This window comes from Heterocephalus glaber, unplaced genomic scaffold (genome assembly GCF_053883595.1).
Source record: "Heterocephalus glaber isolate CG9 unplaced genomic scaffold, H.glaber_assembly_v1.0 deba00001504, whole genome shotgun sequence".
Lineage (NCBI taxonomy): Eukaryota > Metazoa > Chordata > Mammalia > Rodentia > Bathyergidae > Heterocephalus > Heterocephalus glaber.
The window spans coordinates 17,849,493-17,872,944 of NW_028258324.1; the positions used below are offsets into that span (position 1 = coordinate 17,849,493).

Here is a 23,452-nt window from a genome sequence, read left to right on the forward strand (position 1 = left end):
CCGGCCCAACATTCACTGTATTTTTTATCATACTTTGCAAAGACACAAAAGAGGACTTCCAGAACAACTGCTTCAGAAAGTGGCAAGAATGATAGGATAAGTGTATTCAAATCAAGCAGGAGGTATTTTGATGGGCAGTAATGGCAGTGTCTTTTACTGTAATAAATTTTTTAAAAATTTAAACATTCACTGTATATTTTGATCACCCCATGTAGAAATCTAGAATATTCTATATATACTTCATGGAGATGGTAATAGAAATTAATACTGGGACACAATTTTTTATTAGATAGTATATATAAAAATCTCATCCGTGAAACATGAAAATTCTGGAAGCAGCATTTATTAGATGTAATGTTTGCTACCAGTTATTTTCATGACTATGAGGTATTAACCTTTAAAGTTATTTTGCCTTAAATTATAATAAATCAGTAAGATTTACTCACTATTTAAAATAGGTTTTAGAAGGAAGAATACTTTAGGGAGTGGGAGGGACACATAGTACTTTTCAGGTTAATATACTATTTTTATTTTTGGTACTGAGGATCGAACTCAGGACCTTGTGCTTACAAGGCAGGTAATGGAACCACTGAACTAAATCACCGCCCTAGGTTAATATACTATTATTGGAAATATTGTTGTTTTTCCCCAAACCTGGTCTGGAATACTGAATTTTGCAAGTCTAGGAAAGGGAAAACTAGACCATGATTTAATACAATTCTACTTTTTAAAAATTTAAGTTTATTGGTACATTTTAGGTATACATTATGATCACATTCATCATTGGGAATTTGTACCTCTACACGATATAACTTAGTTCTTGTTTTTTCCCATTCCCCCTCCCTCCCTTTACCCCTTCCTACAGTTCTACTTTTTAAATTTTTTTTCATTTGAAAATATTTTATAAAATTTTCATGAAGAAATAAGGCCAGTTGAGGGAGGCCATAGGGGAAAGCCATAAGATAGATTGAACTCAATCTAGTACCAGTAGTGGTTGCTTTTAGTAATTATAACAGTATGTATCAAGCACAGTACTGTTTAATGTATGTTATTTAATCTTCACAATAGCATTATGAAGAAGGTAGTATTAACCTCCATTTTAGAGATAAGGTATATGGGATTCACAGAGATTAAAATGACTTCTCCAGAGTCACAGAACTAGTAAGTAGTGGAGCCGAGATTCCAGCAGAGATGATTCCAAATCTCTTAACTACAGTGCTTTACTGCCTTTCACCACTCTGTTCTGTTAGTCATAAACAATCCTTCCACAGATCAAGAGGATCACTTAAGTACAGTAGAAGGTAAATATAAGGAACAGAGGTGTACTCGAAAGAGAGGGAGATTGGCAAGTTCCTAGAGGACTTCTTGGAATGTAATTACAGGAACTTGACTGTAGCCAGTGAGAGCAAAGAAAGTTACGAGACATTTGCAGAGAAGCTGCATTGGTAATAGAGGTTAGGTTCTGACAACAAAAATTTACCTAAGTTAAAATTGTTTTTGAAGATAATTTCCCATAAAACATTAAAGTGGTTTTGGCTGACCAACACATAAACAATTTATTTACATTTGGGGCCATAGTGAATGAAAAATATATACTATATCATTAAACTTTTAGGCCTTCATTCAGTACAGTAGTGGATACTGTAGGAAGCATGTAGAAACCGAGACCCACTGATTCATTTCATATATGCTCGTTGAGTACAGGCATTTACTTCTTAGTGATTTTTTTTTTTCCTTTGCCTTTCATTTTGCAGACTGAATAGTTAATGTTTTGTCTTTATCTTTCTCATTTTAATAACAATTCACTTGAAAAATAAAAGGGAAAAAAATTTAAAGACAAGATCCCCTCTTATTTTTTGCATGTCTCAGGAGAGTACGTCTCTTCCTCTCCTTGACTCTGTAAATCCTCTTTTTCTTTGGTTCTAGGGATCAAACTCAGGACCTTCTGCTTGGGAGGCAGGCAGAGGCACCACTGAGCTAAATCCCCGGCCCTCCTCTCTCTTTTTGACAGCTAAAAAATGCCATACAGGCTTTTAAATTTGTATGACCATACAAACTCCTCACTATTAAAAACCTTACAATTTAGAGAATTTGGCTGAACTTGGGTCAGATGTCCACTGAAATCTAATTCGATATGCTTAGAGGAAAAGTATGTAATGCTTTACATTTAGGGCTTTGTGTACTCATCTTTCCTAAGAAAGGGGTGGGGTGGAAGAAATGATTGACATCTCTACCTCAGATGAAGGAGATGCTTTTATTTCTTAACTGTATCACTAATTGGCATTTCTACCTAAAATAGTCGCTAAACTATTGTTGCTTGATGATCATTTGTGAAATGAGAACCTCAAGATTCCTTTTGGTTTTGAGGGAAGTAACATGCAGAAGTGTAATTTAGCCCTAAATAAAAGATCCCCAAAATGGTAAGATGGGTTTATACTAAAACAGTCGAAAAATTAAGAACTTCTTACCATGAATTGTTACTCAGGTGCTTTATTGTTGCTGTTAGTAATGTTAACAGTTATTTAAGTTTTCTTTTCAAAAGTTCAAGATAGTAATAGTTTATGAGTTAATTTTCTACCTTAAATTTTTTTTCCTTGGCTTAATTATACCTTTTGCAATTTTCCCTGCCTTTGATTGAACCATTCTCTTCTCAGCCACTTGAATCTGCTTTGAGACTGTAGTATTGTGTCAGAAGGAAAGCACAAATGGCTCCTTTACCTGTGACATTTTGTTACAAAGTCTAGGGGACAGTTTTCAATCTTCCTCTTGCTTGACCTTTTAGCAAATTTTGATTTGGGGTGACCACTTCTTCCATTTTGAAGCATTCTCTTCCATAATTTCTGGTCCTGGTTGTCACTCTACTCCATGTATATTTCTTTTTATATTCTTTTTTTTTTTTTTTCTCTTTGATACTGGGGCTCTAACTCAGGACCTTATGCTTGCAAGGCAGGCGTGGCACCACTGAGCTACATCCTGGCCCTCTTTCTTATATGCTTTGCTACATAGGTATTGTTAGTAAGCACTGTGCCAGTACCTATTCTGTAAGTCCTCTTTTGGCTTCAGTGATCTGGAGCCATGCTATTAGTTATTAGGTCCCTAACCTTACAAAAATTTTTAAGTGTTTCTCTTTATTTCTGTGATAAGGAACATGCTTTACATAGACTAATAAACCAGATCTTCCATGTGAAGAAACTGTTGCTCTCACTAGTTAAGTGTGTTTGTCTAACCCAACTTGTTCAAGCAGTAAATCCAGAAGTAATGTCAATCATATCCTTTTAATGCAATTATTTAGTCTTTGCCAACAAGCTTATCTTGAATTTCTGGATCATGCCAAAGTTATTGATTGTTTTATAGCTTTTTAAATATGGACTCTGCTTTACCTGTTTAAGCAATCATTTAAAAAGAAATACAGTGATTATAGTTAATAATCCCTTCATTTATTAAATGCTCAGTTGAGACATAATAAATATAAAGCATAATTCATTATTATAGGTTGATTTTTTTTTTTTAAAGAAAACTTCATTTATAAATTTGCATTTGTAGCCAGTCTTAGTGGCACACACCTATACTACCAGCTACTCAGAAGGCTGAGGCAAGAGGATTGCAAATTTGAGGCCAGCCTGAACAACTTGGTGAGACCCTGTTTCAAAATAAAAAAGGGCTAGGGATGCAGCTTAGTGTGAAGGCCCATTACTGCACCCCCTCCAAGCTATGTAAAATAACAAAGGAATGAGAATCTAGATCATATTAAATTCTTATTTAAAAGAAAAACATGGGACTGGGGATTTAGCTCAGTGGCACTGTGCCTGCCTTGCAGGCATGAGGTCCTGAGTTTGATCCGGGGTACCAAAAAAAAAACCAAATACGCCTCTCCATAATGAATTACCTTTAATAGAGATTTTAAGTAAAAGCTTTATTTTATTTTTCATCTGACAGGCTGTTTGTGTCAGAAATATAAATGTTTTATAAAATTTTAATCATAATCTATTTTATCAGTTGAAACATAGTAATTTTATGTGGAAAAGGTTTTAATACGTAGTGTTTTATGATTTTAAAAATGTTTAGATTTTAAAGGATTTTAAGTGCCTGCATTGAATTTTGCCTAAATACCTCTATTCATGTGTTTCCCAAACTGTAAAAATTTACATGTATTTTTATATAATACTAAGAATATGCATGATACAAAATTTAAATGACTAGATATTTCTGTGTGTATGCCCTGCCCCCCCACCCCCCATACTGCAGATTGAACCCAGAGCCTCATGCCTGCTGGGCAGGCACTCTACCACTGAACTACTTTACTAGTACTTTTCATTTTATTTTGAGACAGGGTTTCAGTTGTCTACACTGGCCTTGAACTTATGGTCCTCCTGCCTCAGCCTCCTAGAATAGTCGGGATCACATTGTACATCACCATACCTGGCTCTTTCTGAAATGTTTGTAAAATTAATTAAAACCAGAATACATTTGTATTAAACTTCCAGGCAGTGTCAAAGTAATGTGAGTTCCCCAAAATGCTCCTTAATACAAAGCTAACGTGGTATTATAATTGCGTATATCAACCTAATAATCAATGCTATGAAATTCACATAGAATAAAACATTTTAAGAATTTGGTTTATAGTATTTTAAATTGAAAGTATGCAACATTGCCAGATATTTAATCTTTCAACATCTGATATATATACATATATGTATATATATGTAGTGCTTACTGTTATTGAACCTCCTTTAGATTAAATGATAAGAAAATGTTTGTGGACCAAATTGCATTGCATATTTATCATCAAACATACTGTAGTTCTGTGTCAGCATCTTTATTGAGTCTTTGCAGGTAATGTCCGTTTTCTATAGTTTCAGGATTTTTTTAATCCTCTGTTTTCAGCAGTATTACTAAACTGTGCCTAGGTATGATTTTCTTTATATTCTATCTGTGTGTTCCTAGGAGATCTTGGATCTGTGGTTTGATGTCTTTTATCAGTTTTGGGAAATTCCAAGCAATTATCTCTTCATCTACTTCTTTTTTTAGCCTAGGCTTTGTCCACTTGGATTCCAGTCACATGAATAATAGACTATTTCACCGTGTCTCATATGCCTGTTGTGCTCTTCTTTTCTGCTCTTTGTCAATATTTTCTGACTGACCTATTTCTCATTTCCCCAATCTTCTTTTTTGCTGTGACCAATCTAAATAAATCTTCATCTTGGTTATTTTATTACTTAGATCTAAATTTTCATTTGACTTATTTTATGGTTCTCAGCTGCTGATGTTTTGTTTTTTACTTTAAAAAAATGTTAGTACTTTAAGGTCTAGGGATTTAGTTCAGTGGTTCTGCCACCTGCCTTGCAAGCGCAAGGTTCTGAGTTCGATCTCTGGTACCAAAAAAAAAAAACCAGAATGAAAAAATGTTAGTACTTTAAACTCTTACTTTTAATCCTTTGCAAAATCTGCTCCCCTCCCCAACCCCTACTTTGTTTTGCAGTTTTTGGTCTTGTCTTCCTACATGTTTAGTAGTAGACATTGAAATATACAACTTATTGGAAATAATCTGAATCCCTGGATGATTTTTTTTCCTTCAGAAAAGATTTATGATGCCCCACCAACATCTTCTATTTTCTTCTCATTGATCAGAACTGTATCATACAATTTACTTAACCACTATCCTGGTTTCAAGGAAGGCTAGAAAATGTTACATTTTGCTAAATTCGTAACTTTTTTTCACCTCCATAGAGGAAAAAAAACCTTTTGCCACAATTCACATGTATAAAATGATGACAGATTTAAGGAGAACCAAAATTTTGTGTGAAAATAGGAAGACTAAATTTTTCTAAAATGTTCAGATTTTCTTGTGAGACACTAAAAAGCAGCTCCAAATAATTTTAAACTTTTGTTCATTTTTCTTTTCTAAAAGCAATACAGTAGTACAGTAGTAGACACTTTGAAAATAGAAACTTTGGTAGTAAAGCTTTGAAATTCTAAAGCAAAAAAGAAAATCTGACATTTTACCTACCAAAGGTAACTTCATTATTTTGGTAGATGATCTTGTTCTTTGTGTGTGTGTATTTTGTTTTGCAAATTGACATTATACACCCTATTTTGTAACTTGTTTATTTACTAAGTATCATACTTCCATATTAAAATATGCAATGAGGTAGTGTTTTATAGTTGAGACATTATAATTTCTTTAATTTAACTGACAAGCCTTTTTAATTTTAGTGTTCCACCCTGGTAGCATGTGTTTTGTGTGTACTTGTTCTGTCCCCACTCTTTGATTGGCCAAGTTAATATAAATTTATGTTATTATTGACTTACTACCAAAGGAATGTTTTGTTTACAGCCAGTGGAAGTAATGAACATATTAGGTAGGCTCTGACTCAATGATAATGATTCCTGGTAAATCTCATTAGATATCTTTTTTTTTCCATTGAGACTTGACAGCACTATGACATTAGTTCTGAATAAAGTGATGATACTTTTCTTTTTTCTATTTTGCTTTAATGATTTTTATTGTCTTAGAAATAGATAAACATTTTCTAAGAGACAGTTGGGAGAGCATTGTTAGCATACAATTTCTACTATGAAATGCATACATTTAAAAATAGTTATAGGGCTGGAGATTTAGCTCAGTGGTTCCACTGCCTGCTTTGCAAGTGCAAGGTCCCGAGTTTGATCCCTGGTACCAAAAAAATAAAAATAAGTAAATAAATAAAATAAAAATAGTTAAACTGCTTTGAGATGTAAATGTTTGTGTCATCGGCTAAGTTCCCTTGCTAGGCAAGTAATACACACATGCTGGCATGACAAAAAACATGACTTAAAATTATAGTTGAGTAATTTTATAAATTACTACTTGTTATGAACCTTCAAAGTCACTCTGGAAGAGTAGAGTTTGTGAATATTAAATGTAGGAATAACACAATATCTATTTTGTATGTAATATATATTTTTTAAGAATATTCATGCCTAGATTTTTAGTGGAAAATTTACTTAATTTAGTTCCAGCTCCACTTAAATGCTAATTTTACTACCACTGATAAACTTAACTTTCACGTGTAGACTTCTATATTAAGATCCATCGGTATTTACTGCTTCTCACTTAATATGTATGTAACCCTAAACTTTGTAGCAGGTGTCATTCTTGTATGACAAGCTCTGATAAAATAGTGAGGGTGATTCAGGTTAGAATGTCTGATGGGGTTGTTCTAAAGAGGAATAGTGGCTAAATAATCTTTTTTTACCTCTGATGAAATCACTCACATCATCAGTCTCTAGACATTACACCCCTGAAGTCTCCACTTGGCACCATGGGAATTTGTCTTGTCAGCTGGGTGGAGATAACGTAGCACAAATTTTTAACCAGTTTAGAATTGCTCATCAGTGGAAAGGAAGAGACATCAAGCTCTAGATTACATTATTCCTAAACCTTTGTTTCTTGAGAATTGACAACTTGAATTGCTTTAAATTTATTTTTCTTTTAAAAAATCCACCTATTAATTGTAATATAACAAAGTACTCTTTTATTATACTCCCATCTTCCATCAGTACTCTTGGACACATGTTATTTTTTGTTTATTGTCTTCCTTTACTAGATCATATGCTTCTGATAAATAGTAACTGTGACTTAGACATCTATAGATTCCTACTGACTACTCATTGCCTCTTAAAACATACTAAATATTGCATAAATTTTGCTTAGTTCATAAAAGTATTAACAAATTGGATCTTAAAGGCTTTAACTTAATTTTATTGTTTAAGATGTGTATGACTTGTCTGTTTTTAAATGATACTGCCTCTGTCCTTGTTGCTGGTTTACCTTTTCTGAAAAAGTGTCATATATACATAAATAAAATATAAATAAAAATAAATATGTAATATAATATATATGAATATTATATATATATATATATATATATATATTTTTTTTTTTTTGCAGTACTGGGGATCAAACTCAGGACCTTGCTCTTGCCAGGCAGGTGCGGCACCACTGAGCTGCATCCCCAGCCCAAGTGTCCTATATTTTGTAATTAAATTTTATTCTAAATTTCCTACACATGTTATCTTTCTTTTTAATCTATAATTGAGGTACATAAGTATTTTTAAGGCAGGCATAAAATTCTTAAATTTGAATACCATGTTTGGTACAGGAATTTGAGTGTTTTTTTATCTTTCAGAACTTTCATCTAATTATTATTAGTCATTTAACAAGTACTTATGGGAAAAGCCATGTGCTAGTGGTCAGTGGATAATTAAATATGGTACCATTTGAAAAACTGTATTTAATATTTTCTCAGCAAAATAGACTACTCAGTTGGTAATTTGTTGTTGTTGTTGTTGTTGTTGTTATAGGGTAAAGTTCACCTTGAATTAAAACTGAATGAACTGATAACAGAGAATGGAACTGTGTGCCAGCAACTCGTTGTACAGTAAGCATATTTGCCAAAATTAATTAGGGATGTATCTCTACTCTGTGTTCTTAAACCAACTCCTTATTTATTTGGTTTTTTTTGGTACCGGGGATCAAACTTGGGACCTTGCGCTTGTGAGGCAGGCACCGGAACCACTGAGCTAAATTCCCAGCCCCCAACTCCTTATTTTAAATACTTCAGAAACCTATTCTGTAAATGAAACTCTGGGCTAGAGATGCAGCTCTGTGATAGAGTGCTTGCCTAGCATGTATGTGTGAGGCCCTGGGTTCAATCTCTAGCACTACGAAGAAGGAAAACAAACCAAAAGTTGATATCCAGTTTATTTTTCTCATATCTAATCTAACCAGGTTATAGTAAGTGATAAACTCATTTAACCAACTTTTATTGAATGTGGGCCAAATGATATACTGTATAGACATTTGGGAACCTACCTCGCAGTGGAGACTTGGAAAGGCTTTCTAGAGAAGATTCTCTAGGAACACTCTTACTACAAACAGAGCTTTAGAAATTTTAGAGCTAGAACTAACTACCTGGTTTGAGATTACCTATATTGATTCCCACATACTTGGGCTTCTTTTTTACCTTTTCCACCTTTAGATCATTTTTTATCACCTGGATGGTAATCTTCTGATTTCTGGAAATCTTCTGTTTTAAACCCAGTCTCCTACTTCTTCCCTCCCCTCTAAATCCTTACTTTGGGTTATCAGCAAGTGAAAAGATAACTTTCATCTTGGATACTTTCTCTGTCTTTGACCCAGTTGATAACTGAGTATCTTCTGAGATTTTGAGGTACTTCTATAGCCTTCTCAATTGAGATTATGTTCTTCTGTCATACCCACATACCCCAAGGCAAGGGAAAATGAATATTGTTCTATTGCTGCTCCAGATTAATTCTCCTAATTGTAAAAATCCAGCTATTTTGAGGCAGTTTTTCTGTATATTAGCATGTACATATCTAATACTACATATATTATTTAGTTAATTTTCATGAAAACTTTGAAAGAAGTTACATACATTATGATCCTTTTTCCTTAATGAATCAATGTACATTTTGCAAGAATAAGGATATTCTTTTTTTTTGGTACCAGGGATTGAACTTGGGACCTTGCGAGGCAGGCGGCAGAACCACTGAGCTAAATCCCCAGCTCAAGGATTTCTTTTTAAATCAAGTTTAGTTACCAAATTCTGGAAATTTAATCTGTCTTAACCTGAAATCATTTTTAGCCTTTGTCTTTCATAGTATTGGCATTTTTTAATAATATGGGTGAGTTACTGTTTTACTTTGAATGGTTTTCAGTTTGGTTTTGCTTACAATTCAAGATTTGTTTGCAGCTCCCTTTGTGCCTGCAGCGACCCCCCACCCCCACCCCACTGAGAGCTTATAATAAATGTATTTATTTCTTTTTTCTTTTTTCTTTTTTTTGGTACCTGGGATTGAACTCTCCGGTCCTTGCGCTTGCGCAGCAGGCGCCAAAACCGCTGAGCTAAATCCCCGGCCCAATAAATGTATTTAGATTAGGCCTTCTTCCAGTATTCCCTCCCCTGCTTCTCTTGGCTATGATAGTAATTTAAAATAGTTACATTGGTTTGGTTTGTTTACATTCCATTGTAGGTCTCATTGTTACTGGTTTAATTTTATTTTTGAATATGTATATACAATAGTAACATGATTTCAAATTTGAAATTATACTAAAATGCATTACTCAAAGAGGTGGTTCAATTGCCTCTTCCCACATCCAGCTCTAAGAAACCAGTCAGATTTCTGTCCCTATAGTTTTTGCCTTTTCCAAAATGTCATTTGAATAGAATCATATAATATGTAGTCTTTTGTGTTTGGCTTCTTTTCCTTAGTATAATACTTTTGAGACTCATCCACATTGTTGCATATATCAATAGTTCATTTTCTTCTGTCTGTATTTTTTTTTATGGTCATAACAGTACATACTGTGATTGTCATTTTATAGATGACAAAACTGATTCATAGATTGTTTAATTAGAAGTTTTGGAGCCTGAATTTGAACTCTGGCAGTTTGTTTTTAAACTTTTAAATTTTTGAGATAATTTTAGATTACAGGAAGTTGTAAAGATAGTACATTGAGGGTTCTTGTGAACCCTTCAGTCATCTTCCCTCAGTAGTTACATGACTACAGCACAGAATCAAACCAAGAAGTTAACATTGGTCCATTGTTTGTATATAGTTATATATCACTTTATTACATATGTAGATTTGTATAACCAATATTGTAATCAGTATATAGAATTATTCTGTCACAGTAAAGATCTCCCCCCTACTACTCTTTTATAGTCATATTCCTCTCTCCACCATCATCCTTAACTCTTGGCAACCCTCTCATCTGTCCCCATATCTATAATTTTGTCATTTCAAGAATGTTGTATAAGTGGCATCTTAAAATATGTAACCTTTTCAGTTTTTTTCAGTTGTGTGTAGTGTCTTGCAGACAGTATAGTTGAGTAATTTTTGAAAAATAATTTTTTTGCCATGTCTGTCTTTTATTTGGTGACATTTTACTTTTACTTTTTTTATTTTGTACTGGGGATCTAACTCGGGTCCTTGTGCTTGCGCAGCAGGCGACAAAACCACTGAGCTAAATCCCTGGCCCCCTTTACATTTACTTTTTTTTTTTTTTCCATTAAGTTTATTGGTACGTTTTAGGTATACAGTACAGTTACATTCATCATTGGGATCTTGTACCATTACATGAGTCTCTTGGTTCTTTTTTTTTTCCCCATTCCCCTGCCCTCCCTTCACCCCCTCCACCCTTCCCTATTTGCAAAGACTTTGTTTCCATTTTTTTCCTTTTCTCATATTTTTTCTGTTCCCTTTTTTCCTTTCCCCTACCCCTCCCACCTGCCCTGGTCCTATAGACCTTTTCTTCCTGTTGCACAATATCAGTTATACATTTTTTAAATTACAGTGTCAAGATCTAGGAGACATTACCTCAGATTTTACAGAATTTAAAAGGATATAGAAAGCATATTACAAAAATCGGTTTTGAAATAAATTTGACAACTTCTAAGAAGTACCTTGGAAGACAAATTAATGAAACTCTGGAGGAAATATAAAATTTGAATAGCACCTATTAAAGAGAGTATATTCCTAGCTTGAAAACCTACCTATATGACAACAGCAGGCTCATATACATTTTAACTGATAAATTGTATTAAACCATTAAAGCAGAAAAAAGAAGGAATACTTCTCCCCTCATTTTAGGAAACCAACATTGTGCTAATCCTAAAACTGGATAAAGATAATAGGAGAAAAAAGTATGAATATAGATAGAAATTTGTTTAACAAAACAAACTATTAGAAGTCAGATCTGGCAGTATGTAGAAAGTGGTTTTATTATAGGGATGGCAGTGTTGGTTCAGCATGGGAAGATCCACCCCCAAAAGTCATCCTTTTAACAGAGGAAAGGAAAAAGCCATATGATCCTGTCACTAGTTGGAGAAAAAGGATTGGACTAAATTCCACAGCTGTTCATGGTAAAAGCTATCAGGAGACTAGAAGTAGAACAGAACCTTCTCAACAGATAAGCCATATATTACATACTTCCAGCAAAAACGGCTTATATGAATGGAAAAGATACAATGCTTTCTGGCTAAGGTGGGGAACAAGGGCAGATATGCCTACTCTTCATCTGTCCATTAAACTTTGAAACACAGGCCTAAACCAAAATAGTCTGGCAATAAAATGACACAATTATGATAGGATTGGCAAGGTAGAAGCAAAATCTTTATATGTAGATGAAATGATCATCTACAGAGAAAATGCTAAGAAATCTCTAGGAGCCCCTAGAACTTGTATTTGAATTTAGCAGGATTAGAAAACACAAGGTATATGTAAAAATTCAGGTCTGTGTATACTTGGTATAAATAAAGAAGTGGATATTGAAATTTAAAAGTTATGTAGGAGTACAAAGGACCTAGAAAAGTTAAAGAAAGAAAAAAAAAAGACAAAAAACAGTGTTGGAAGAAGTTTAGTACCTAATTTTAAGACTTCTTCTAAAGCTACAGTAATCAAGGCAGTGTTGGTGTAAGGAAAGACATATAGATCATTGGAATAAAACAGAGAAACTAGAAATAGAACCACACATATATGGTCCACTGAGTTTTGATGCATAGATATTTATGATTGTCATCTCTTCCTCTTGGATTCTTCCCTTTACAAGGATGTAGTGTCCTTCTTTGCCTCTCTTAATCAGTGTTGGTTTGAAATCTACTTGATCTGCCAAGAGGATAGCTACTCCTGCTTTTTTTCGGGTTCCTGTCGCATGGAGTATTGTTTTCCACCCTTTAACTTTCAGCCTATGAGTTTCCTTTTGAATTAAGTGTGTTTCTTGTATGCAGCATATTGTTGGATTTTGCTTCTTGACCCATTCTGCCAGTCTAATTTCTTTTGATTGGTGAATTGAGACCATTAACATTGATGGTTATAACTGAAATGTATTGACTTATCATTGCCATGACTTTTTCTTTTTGTTGGGTTCTCCCCCTTCACATTTAATTTCTTGTCATACCAGATGGGTTCATTCTGCTTTGCTTCCTGGGGTTGTGATCCTCAATGTCTGTTCCTAGGCTATTGTGTAAAATTCTTTGGAGTGCTGGTTTGGTATTCACGAAGTTCCTAAGGTGCTCTTTGTCATGAAAGTATCTTATTTCTCCATCCATTTTGACAGATAGTTTTGCAGGGTACATCAATCTGGGTTGGAGGCTGTTTTCTTTTAGGGCTTGGACTATGTCACTCCAAGCTCTTCTTGCCTTGATGGTTTGTGTTGAGAAGCCTGCTGTGATTCTGATGGGCTTTCTTTTGTATGTAATTTGTTTCTTTTCTCTAACTGCTTGTAGACCTTTGTTCTTCTGTTGAGTTTCTGGAATCTTAACAATTATATGCCTATGTGTAGATTTTTTTTGATCAAGGCTATTTGGAGTCCTGTATGCCTCACTTATCTGTATGTCAAACTCTTTTCCCCTGCTTGGGAAGTTTTCTGCCATTATTTCTGTGACGAGATTTTTTATGTCATCTGCACTCTCTCCTGTTTCTTCATTGACTCCAATCAGTCTTATGTTATTCTTCTTTGCATCATCTAGCAGCTGCTGGTTTGATTTCTCATGTTCCCTTATAATTTTGAAGCAATTTTTCTTTTCCTGGTCACTAATTGCAATCTTATCTTCTATATCTGAAATTCTGTCCTCACATTGGCTCATTCTGCTGTGTAGACTTTCAATGGAGTTTTTGATCTCCTGGAAATCTATTTGCATCTGTTTTATGGATTCCATTTGTTTCCTATGTTGGGATTCCATCATGTTCCTGAGCTCCTCTCTAGATTTATTAATCATGTCTTGCACTAGGGGCACAATTTCTCCTGTTATCTGAGAAATTATTTCTGATTTCATTTTTTCCAGATCCCCTTTTGTTGCCAGTTCAGTGGGTCCAGGTGGTTGAGTATCAGAGTGTTCCATCTCATTTCCCTTTGGGGTTGCTGTAGGTGATCTGGAAGTCTGGTTTTGAGACTTATTTACATTTTTTCTCATTTCGACTGGGGGCGGGGGGCTGTTAGCACCTGCATGGATTACTGCCTCTGAGCTGGGTTCTGTGGGACAGGGGCCAGGAGCAGCGGTAGGGATGGTGACCCAGAAACCTTTTCCTGTGGGCTGGGAGCAGCGGGTGAGTGGGATGGTGGCCGGGAAGCCCCTTCCTCTGGTCCAGGAGCAGTGGGAGGGATGGTGGCCGGGAAGCCCCTTCCTCTGGACCAGGAGCAGTGGGACAGCGTCTCAGAAGCCCCTACCTTTGGGCGGGGAGCAGCGGGACTTAGGACCGCGGTCTGGTGGTCTGGTGTCCTCTGCTTCTTTGTAGTGTGTAACCAGGTGGCTGCCTGTCTGCAGCAGGCTGATTCAGCGTGTTCCGCGCTCGGCAGGGTGTCCTACATTTACTTTTAATGTAATTATTGAGATGTGAGGGTTAAATCTTCCATTTTGTTAGTTTTCTGTGTGTTCCTGTTTTCTTTTTCTAGCAGGTTACTTAAGCATCTTTTTAGAATCCCACTTTATCTATAGTGTATCTCTGTGTAGATTTTTTTTAGTGGTTGCTTTAGGTATTGTACATGCAGAACTTATTTTTTATTTTTATTGTTAGTGTGTCTTTGCCATACATATTAATTACATTCATTTTAGAAATGGGTACATACACCTACCTATTGCAACTCAGTCATTTTTACTTTCCCTTCTTCCCTCTCTGACCTCCCCTGTCCCACTTTTTCCAGGTCCTTCCCATCACCACAAGATCTGTCTCCCTATTTGCTGCCATTTCTCTCTCTTTTTTTTTTTTTTGGTACCAGGGATTGAACTCAGCACACTGAGCCTGCAAGGCAGGCAGCAGAACCACTGAGCCAAACCCCTGGCCCCATCTCTTTTACTTTGTTCTTTATTTATATTTTGGGTTTCTCATATAAGAGAAACCATGCAATATTTACTTAGCATTATGATCTCGAGATCCATCCATTTTTCCTACAAGTGACTGAAATTTATCCTTTATGATTGAGTAGTATTCCGTTGTATGTATGTTCCACATTTTCTTTATTCAGTCATCTGTTGATAAGCATATAGGCTGCTTCTATAATTTAGCTATTGTGAATTGTGCTGCTATAAACATGGGTATGCACGTATCACTATAATAGGATGACCTTAACTCTTTTAAGAAGTTACCCAGAAGAGAGAGAGCTGGGTAAATGGAATTTTTATTTTTAGTTTCTTCACCGATTTCTATAGTGATTGTACTAATTTACATTCCCACCAACAGTGTAGAAGAGTTCCTTTTTCCCCACAACCTTGTCAGCATTTGTTGTTTTTTGAGTCCTTGATGTTAGCCATTGTTGCGAGCATAAGAGAATCTTAGTGTTGTTTTGATTTGCATTTCTCTAATAGCCAAAGATGAACATGTTTTTTTTCATGCTCTTTTGCTTTTTGTACTTCTTCTTTTGAGAAATGTCTGTCCATTTCACTTGCTCATATTTGATTGGATCTTTTATTTTGGGGGTGATTTTTTGACTTTTTAATAAATATTCTAGGTACCAATTCTCAGTCTGAGGAGTAGCTCGCAAAAATGTGTTCCCATTCTGTAGGTTGTCTTTTCATTCTATTGTTTCTTTTGCTGTGCATAAACTTTTAAATTTGATATAATCCCTTGTGTTGATTCTTGGTATTATTCTTGTGCATTTGGGTATCAGAAAACCCTTTATGCCTGTGTCTTCAAGAGTTTTACTTATTTTGTCTTCTAGCAGATTCAGTGATTCAGTTTTTATATCTAAATCTTTGATCTGATTTTAGTACAGGATGAGAGATATGGGTCTAGATTTGTTCTTCTGCACTGGATTATCAGCTTTCTCAACACCATTTGTAAAAGAGACTGTCTTTTCTCTAGCTACATTTTTTGGCCCCTTTGTCAAAAATTGGATGACTGAAGGAACATGGAGTTGTTTCTTGTATCTTCAGTTCTAATCCAGTGGTCAACATGTCTATTTTTGTACCAACACCATTCTGGTTCTCTTCTGGTTCCATATGAATTTTAGAATTGTTTTTCTAGTTCTGTAAAAAATGCTGTTGGTATTTATAATGAAATTTCTTTTAAATCCTATATATCATTATTTCTGAGTATAATTTTTGACAATACAGCCATTTTGACAACATAGGTTTTGCCTAAGATCAGGGGATGTCTTTCCATTTTCTCATGTCCTCTTCAGTCTCTTTTTACAGTTTTCATTATACAAGTCTTTCACTTCCTTGGTTAGGTTAATTCCTAGGTATTTAATTTGTTTTGAAGCAATATTCAGTGGGATTATTTTCCTGATTTCTTTCTTGGTAGGTTCATTGTTGGTGTACAAGAATGCTATGGATTTTTTGTGTGTTGATTTTGTATCTTGCTACTTTGCTAAGTTAGTTTATTCTAAGAGTCTTCTGGGGGAGTTTTCTTGGATCTTCTATTTAAAAATTATGTCATCTGCAAATAAGGGTAGTTTGACCTGTTCCTTTCACATTCAAATCCCTTTTCTTTCTTTCTCTTGCCTGATTGCTCTGGCTAAAGTTTTTGAATACTATATTGAATAGGAGTGGAGAGAGTGAATCCTCTTCTCTTGTTCCTGATTTTAGAGAGAATGCTTTCAGTTTTTCCCCATTTGAGATGATGCTGGTAGTAGATTTGTTATAATGATTTTTTATCAGTATAAAGTAAGGTCTTTTAATATCTATTTTGCTCAGGATTTTTGTCATGAATGGATGTTTGAATTGTCAAAGGCTTTTTCTGCATTTATTGAGATCTTGTGGTTTTTATCCTTACTTCTGTTCATGTGGTATATTTTATGATTTGCGTGTGTTAAACCATCCTTGCATCCTTGGGAGGAAGCTGCCTTGGTCATGATATGTGATCTTTCTAGTGATATGTTGCATTATATTTGCAAGGATCTTATTGAATATTTTTTTATCTATATTTATTAAGGAGATTGGGCTGTAATTTCCCATTTTTTTGTTGAGTCCTTGTCTAGTTTTGGTATCAGAGTAATATTCATTTCAAGGAATGAGTTTGGCAGTGTTCCTTTTCTTTCAGTTTCATGGAGGAGTTTGAGGACTATTGACATTAGTTCTTCCCTGAAGTTTTGGTAAAATTCAGCAGTGAATCTGTCATGTCCTGGGATTGTCTTTTTTTCATATTTTATTACTGCCTCTATTTCATTGACTATTATTGGTCTCTTCAGGGTTTTCATATCTTCTTGGTACATTTTTGGTAATTCATATATGTCTAAGAATTTCTCCATTTCTTCTAGATTCTCCAGTTTGTTGGAATGTAAGTTTTTGAAATAGCTTCTTATGCTTTAGATTTTGACAGTGTCTATTGTGATTTTGCCTTTTCACATCTAATTGCATTGGTGAGAGTCTTTCTTCTTTTGTTAAATTTAGCTAAGTTTTACTAATCTTGTTTATCTTTTTAAAGTTAAGGGTTTATCAATCTTGTTTATCCTTAGCTAGGATTTACCAATCTTATTTATCCTTTTGGAGAACGACCTCTTTGATTCATTGATTCTTTTTTTTTGGTCTCAATTTCATTATTTTCTGCCTAATCTTTATAATTTCTTACCTACTACAAGTTTTAGATTTGGCCTGCTGTTGTTTTTCTAAGACCTTAAGATGCTTCTTTCTCTCTCTTCTTTTCTTTCTTTCTTGTCTCATTTTTATAGTGCAGGCTGGCCTTGAGCTCGCTATAGCCCAGGATGGCCTCTTAACTCTCAACCATCCTCCTGCCTCAGCCTCCTGAGACCTTAAGATGCTTTTTTTCCGTCTTTCTCTCTCCCTCTCTCCCCCTCTCCCCTTCCCCCTCCCCCCTCTTTCTTTTTCTTCTTTCTTTCTTTCTCTTTCTTTCTTTCTTTCTTTCTTTCTTTCTTTCTTTCTTTCTTTCTTTCTTTCTTGTCTCACTTTTATACTGCAGGCTGACCCTCAGCTCACTATGTAGCCCAGGATGGCTTCAAACTCTTGACCATCCTGCCTCAGCCTCCCAAGTGCTGGGATTACAGGCATGTGTCACCATGCCTGGTTTATATTATTTTTTCTAATGTAAGCATACACAGTTATAAACTTCCCTCTTAGAATTGCTTTCTTTATGTCCCATAGGTTTTAGTATATTGTGGTGCCACTTTCATTTTGTTCTAGGAACTTATTAATTTGTTCCTTGATATCTTCTCTGACCCATTGGTTATTCAAGAGTGTATTATTTAATGTCCATGTGTTTGGGTAATTTCTTTTGTGGTTGATCTCTAATTTTATTCTACTATAATGGAGTAGATTCAAGAGATTCAGTTCTTTTGTATTTATGTAGGCATCCTTTAAGGCCTAAGATATGGACTATTTTAGGGAAAGTTTCATGTACTGCTGAGAAATATGTATATTCTTTTGTTGGATGAAAGACTCTGTAGGGTCAGCCAGGGATTTAGCTCAGTGGCACCGTGTGCCTACCTTACGAGTGCAAGGTCCTGAGTTCAATCCCGGGTACCTCAAAAAAGAAAAAAAAAAAGGAAAGACTATAGATATTTAAGTGCATTTTTTCTATGGTGTGGTTTTACTCTAATATTCCTTTGTTGATTTTGGGGTGGTCTAGTTGACTTGTCAAAGTGAAGTCCTCCACTATATACTGATGTCTACATCTAATATAATAGTATATTTTATGAAATTGGGTATGTTGGCATTCAGTGCATATATATTTACAATTGTTATCTCTTCCTGATAAATTGTTCCCTGTACCAATATGTAGTGATGTTCTATGTCTCTTCAGTTTTGCCTTAAAGAGCACATTTTCTGAAAACAAGATTGCTCCTCCTGATTGCTTTCGGGTTCCTGTTGCATGTATTATCATTTTTCATCTTTCCACTTTCAGTCTGTGTATTTCTTTGTGAATGAGCTCTGTCTCTTGTAGACAACATAAAATTGAATTTTATTTTTTGATCCAGTCTGCCAATTTGTGTCTCCTGATTGAGGAGTTAAGGCTATTACACTGAGAATTATTATTGAAAGATATTACTGGATCTTACTATTGCATTATTTTTCCATTGCTAGTTCCTTTACATTTTTCCCTTTTATTTATGTAGTTTCTTAGACAGATGTATCCTTTCCTTTGTGCTCTTTGGTGATCTTGGCCTTGCTGTCTTTGTCTAGGATTCCCTTGAGTATTTTCTGCAGTGCTGGTTTGGTGGCATTGAATTTCTTTAGGTTCTCTTTGATGTAGAAGAGCTTTATTTCTCCATCAATTTTGAAAGATAATTTTTTGCAGGATATATGAATCTTAGTTGACAGTTGTTTATCTTAGTTGGCAGCTGTTTTAGGGCTTAAAAAGCTTCACTCCAAGTTCTCCTTGCCTTTAAGGTTTATGTTGAAAATCTACTGTTATTCTGATAGATTTGTCTTTATAAGTTACCTGATGTTTTTCTCTTAATATCTTTTTGTATTCTCTCTTTGTGCTCAGTTCCTGAGATTTTGACTATGGTGTGTTGTGGAGAAGCTATTTTCTGGTAATGGCTATTTAGGGTTCTGTGTGCCTTGTTTTTGTGCCTTGAATTTTTTTCTAGATGTGGAAAATTTTCTGCTAACTTTGGTGAATACATTTTAAAATACCTTTTTGTGTCATCTTTAATCTTTCCTTAACTCCTGTAATTCTTGGATTGTTTTCTTCATTTATTTTTTGAGTCATCTAGTAGCTGTTGGATCCACCCTCCATAGTATCTTGTCACTTTCCATGGTGTCTTATTTTTAGAGTATCATTGACTACATATCCACTACCTAACCTTGCCTTTTACTTTAATTCTCTCCTAAAATTGATTATTGTTGCTGTCCATACATTCAACTGAATTTTTTATATCCTGGATTTATTTGATTTCTTTTCATAATATCTAATTCTTTACTAAAGCGGTCATTCATATCTTGTATTATCTTAATTCAATCAGCTTTTGCTTTCTTTAAGCTCATTGAACATTTTATTAATTAAATCCTTTATCTATTTGTATCCTCTTTGGCCTCACTGAACATTTTATGGTTTTGCTTGTTTCTTCTTTGATCTCTTCAGACATTTTAACCACTTGATTCTTAACTTTTTTTGCATGTAACTTCCTCCACTTTGCTGCCCATGAGATCAGCTTTTGGGGAATAAGAGTTTTTGGAGACAGTTTATTGCCCCGTTTTCTCATATTTCTATTGTTTTTGTGCTGAGGTTGAAGATGATGACTTAGTCACTTTCTCATCACTGAGAAACAATACCCAACAACCACAGTTTTAAAGGAGGGGAGGCTTATTTTGGCTCACAGTTTTAGGTGTTTCAGTCCATGGTTGATAGGCTCAAATGCAGAAATGGCATGATAGAAGTGCCTGCTGTGGAGCAAAGCTATTAATATTATGGTGGCCATGAAGCAGAGAGTGAAGGGAGTAATTGAGGGAGATATAACCTTCTAGATCACACCCCCCACTGATCTGCCTCCAACCCTGTCCCACCTTCCAGCACAGTGTAGCTTCTCCATTATGTTATCACCTTCCAAACACATGAGACTTTTGGGGGACATTCTAGATCTAAATCATAAAATCAGTTAGGGTAGAAAACCTCTGTTACTTCTGTAGATATTTCTTTAGTTAATACTTGTCTCCCAGTGAAATGAGTTTGGCTTTGATAATGTTGTGGTGATCATGCAACTGATCAACCTACTTAATGTAATGTGATCAGTCCTGGTCACCTTGTTGCAGGGAGATGGGAGCTACTGGTTATATTAACATTTACAGAACAACCATACGCAATCAAATAATTTACAACTTGTTTTAACAATTTCACATTTTTTTTAGTCATTCAAGAAGATAATAGAATAGTATTGATGATGAATGAACTCGCTTGTAGAGGATGAGGGAAAGAAAAAGGAAGAAAATATTCAAATAGAAGGGAAGAAGCAAAAGATAACAGCAAATGAAAGAAAAAAGATAGGACTTAACGTGAAAGTATTTTTTTATGTCTGGAATGAAGGAGAGGGAGTTTGAGATTACTTGCAGAGGTAGTCAAAAGGAAGAGAAGAATGGGAAATACAATTAGAGATTGGAAGAAGCTACCAGAAGGTTACAACCAGTTAATCCTTTTTTTTTGTACCGGAAATTGAACTCGGGCCCTTGTGCTTGTGCAGCAGGCGGTGAAACCACTGAGCTAAATCCCTGGCCCAGTTAATCCTTTTATACCTGGTGTTACTTGGTGTTACATTTTTGGAACAGCACAGAACAATGAAATGTAATAAAAATTTTTCTCTTCGAATTCGTGTTTCTTGAATTTCTCTAGGTATTCAAAAAATTGTAACCTTCAGCATAAATGCATTAATATGCTAGTAGAAAGCTTTTGTTTTGTTTTGTTTTGTTTTTTGGTACCAGGGATTGAACTCGGGTCCTTGCGCTTGCACAGCAGGTGGCGAAACCACTGAGCCTAATCCCTGGCCCAGAAAGCTTTTGTTTGAATCCTCATGCCTTAGTCACTTTCTCATCACTGAGACAAAATAACCCCACACCCACTAGTTAAAAGAGAGAGATTTATTTTGGCTCACAATTTCAATCCATAGTTACCTGACTCCAAGGCAGAAACACATGATGGAGAGTCTTGTGGGGAACACTGCTCTCATCATGGTACCCAGGAAGCAGAGAGCAAGGGAGGAGCTGGGGAGGGAGATACATTCTTCCCAGTCATGTCCCCAGTGACCTACCTCTTCCCTGACCAGGCCCCACCTCCTAACTGCACATTTGGCTATGGATTCATCAATGAATTAATCTCCATGATCCAAGCACCTTCTAAAAATCCAACCTCTGAACATATGAGTCTTTGGAGGGACATTCCAGATCCAAAGTGTAACACCTTTATACATAGTTTTTGGTGAGGGTTAACCTTACATGACCATAAAAGACACTAAACTAAAGCACCAATTAACTCTTATTTTCCATTTTGCATATACAGATACTCATATGTATATCAAACCAGAGGAGAAAAAGAAAAGAAAAAAACATACATACAAAGGCATAATATAGATTCTTCACATTCCTGCTTATACTTAAATCTGAATTCTACCAGTATGCTCTTCACCCTTAGTTCAAAAATGGCAAGACCTTGTCTTGAAGCAGTTGTGGGGTCTAGACTCCTATTCTCTGTGGTTGTGGCAGGAAACTGGTCCTTGAACTGGTTTCTTTCCTACATTTGTTCTCTTGCCTACCAGTGAGTGAAGGGATTTGGGGATCCAGGCAGCCACTGAACCTGCTTCTTGTTCTCTCTGCAGGCAGGGCTCTGTTAGATTTTTGCCTGTGCTCCTTGTAGGCCTGACTAGCCTGAGGTTTTTGTTTCTGTCTTATGGTCAGACACCTTCAGTTGTATCAGAGGCAGGGAGGGCATAGCAAGACTTGTCAAGAACCCTGTCTTCCATTGATCTCTGGAAGGACTTGCTCCATCTCTTTATCCTTCCCTCCATGATAATCGTACAGCTGCTTACATGAACTCTTTCTGTGCCTCTCCATGTGAATGCTCTGTGTGGTACCTTCTGACTTCTGTGCTCCTCTCCAGCATACCATTCACACTAAACTATGCAAGCCTCTCAAGTAGTCCCTCTCCAGTCTGCAGATGCTGGGGTGATTAGGGGTCTATGGAGGAGGGCCTTTCTGTGTGGAATTCAGTTGTTTGAGAGCCAATAGGTGGGACCTCACATGGCCACCCAAGCCCAGCTGCTTTTGGTGGGCAGTGGGATGGATCCAGCACAGGTGCCAAGCTCTCTGCAGCATTTGGAGGATGGACAGCAGGCGGGATACCACATGGGTACAGAGGTTGGTAGCATTTGGGAGAAGAGTGGGAAAGTACCCACTCTGTCACTGCTCCAGTGTTTTTTCTCCTCCTCCTGATCCCACCAGTCACAGCCCCTCTTGTCTCCTGAGATTGATTGTCCCATGGATCACCTAGAACCTAGATTGTCCCTATCTATTCAGGACTGTGCCTTTGTTCCTTTCTGTCCCTCAGCCTCACCCGTAGGAAGTCATCCCCCTCTGGGTGATTCCCTGGCCTGTTCCTTCCTTAGTGCCCTAATCTGAGGAGGTACTCTTCTGCATATATCTTGCTCACCAAGCTGTCTCCCCATGGAAAGAGAGATAGGATAGGTGGGCACTAAGCTGTAGCTGCTAGGCTAGGTACTGAACAGCAGTAGTCCTGCTGCCGCTGCTTCTTCTCTTAGTGGGTTAATTCCTTTTCCAAGATATCATATTCACTGGATTTGGGCAGTAAGCATTATTAGCATTGGGTGTAGGCCCTGCTTCTTTCTCTGAACACCACTGATACTGGAGTTCATCTGTTGGATCTCTCCTTCAAGCTGCCTTCCCGCATTTGGGGTTTTTGTCATGTAATTTCTATTGTTCTCTTTTCAAGTTCACTGATTATTCCCTCTGTTTTCTTTATTTTTCTATTGAACCCACCTATTGAAGTTTTT

General features: G+C 35.9%; 1 protein-coding gene across 2 annotated transcripts in view; it reads left to right on the plus strand.

The window, feature by feature from the left end:
- The window catches only part of Rasa2 (RAS p21 protein activator 2), a 134,414-nt gene that overhangs the window by 37,049 nt on the left and 73,913 nt on the right, over positions 1-23,452 (plus strand). For both annotated transcript variants that reach the window (XM_004834356.3, XM_004834357.3), the window contains exon 5: positions 8,344-8,420. In XM_004834356.3, the coding sequence (XP_004834413.1) occupies positions 8,344-8,420 (77 nt within the window). The remainder of the gene's footprint in view (positions 1-8,343; positions 8,421-23,452) is intronic.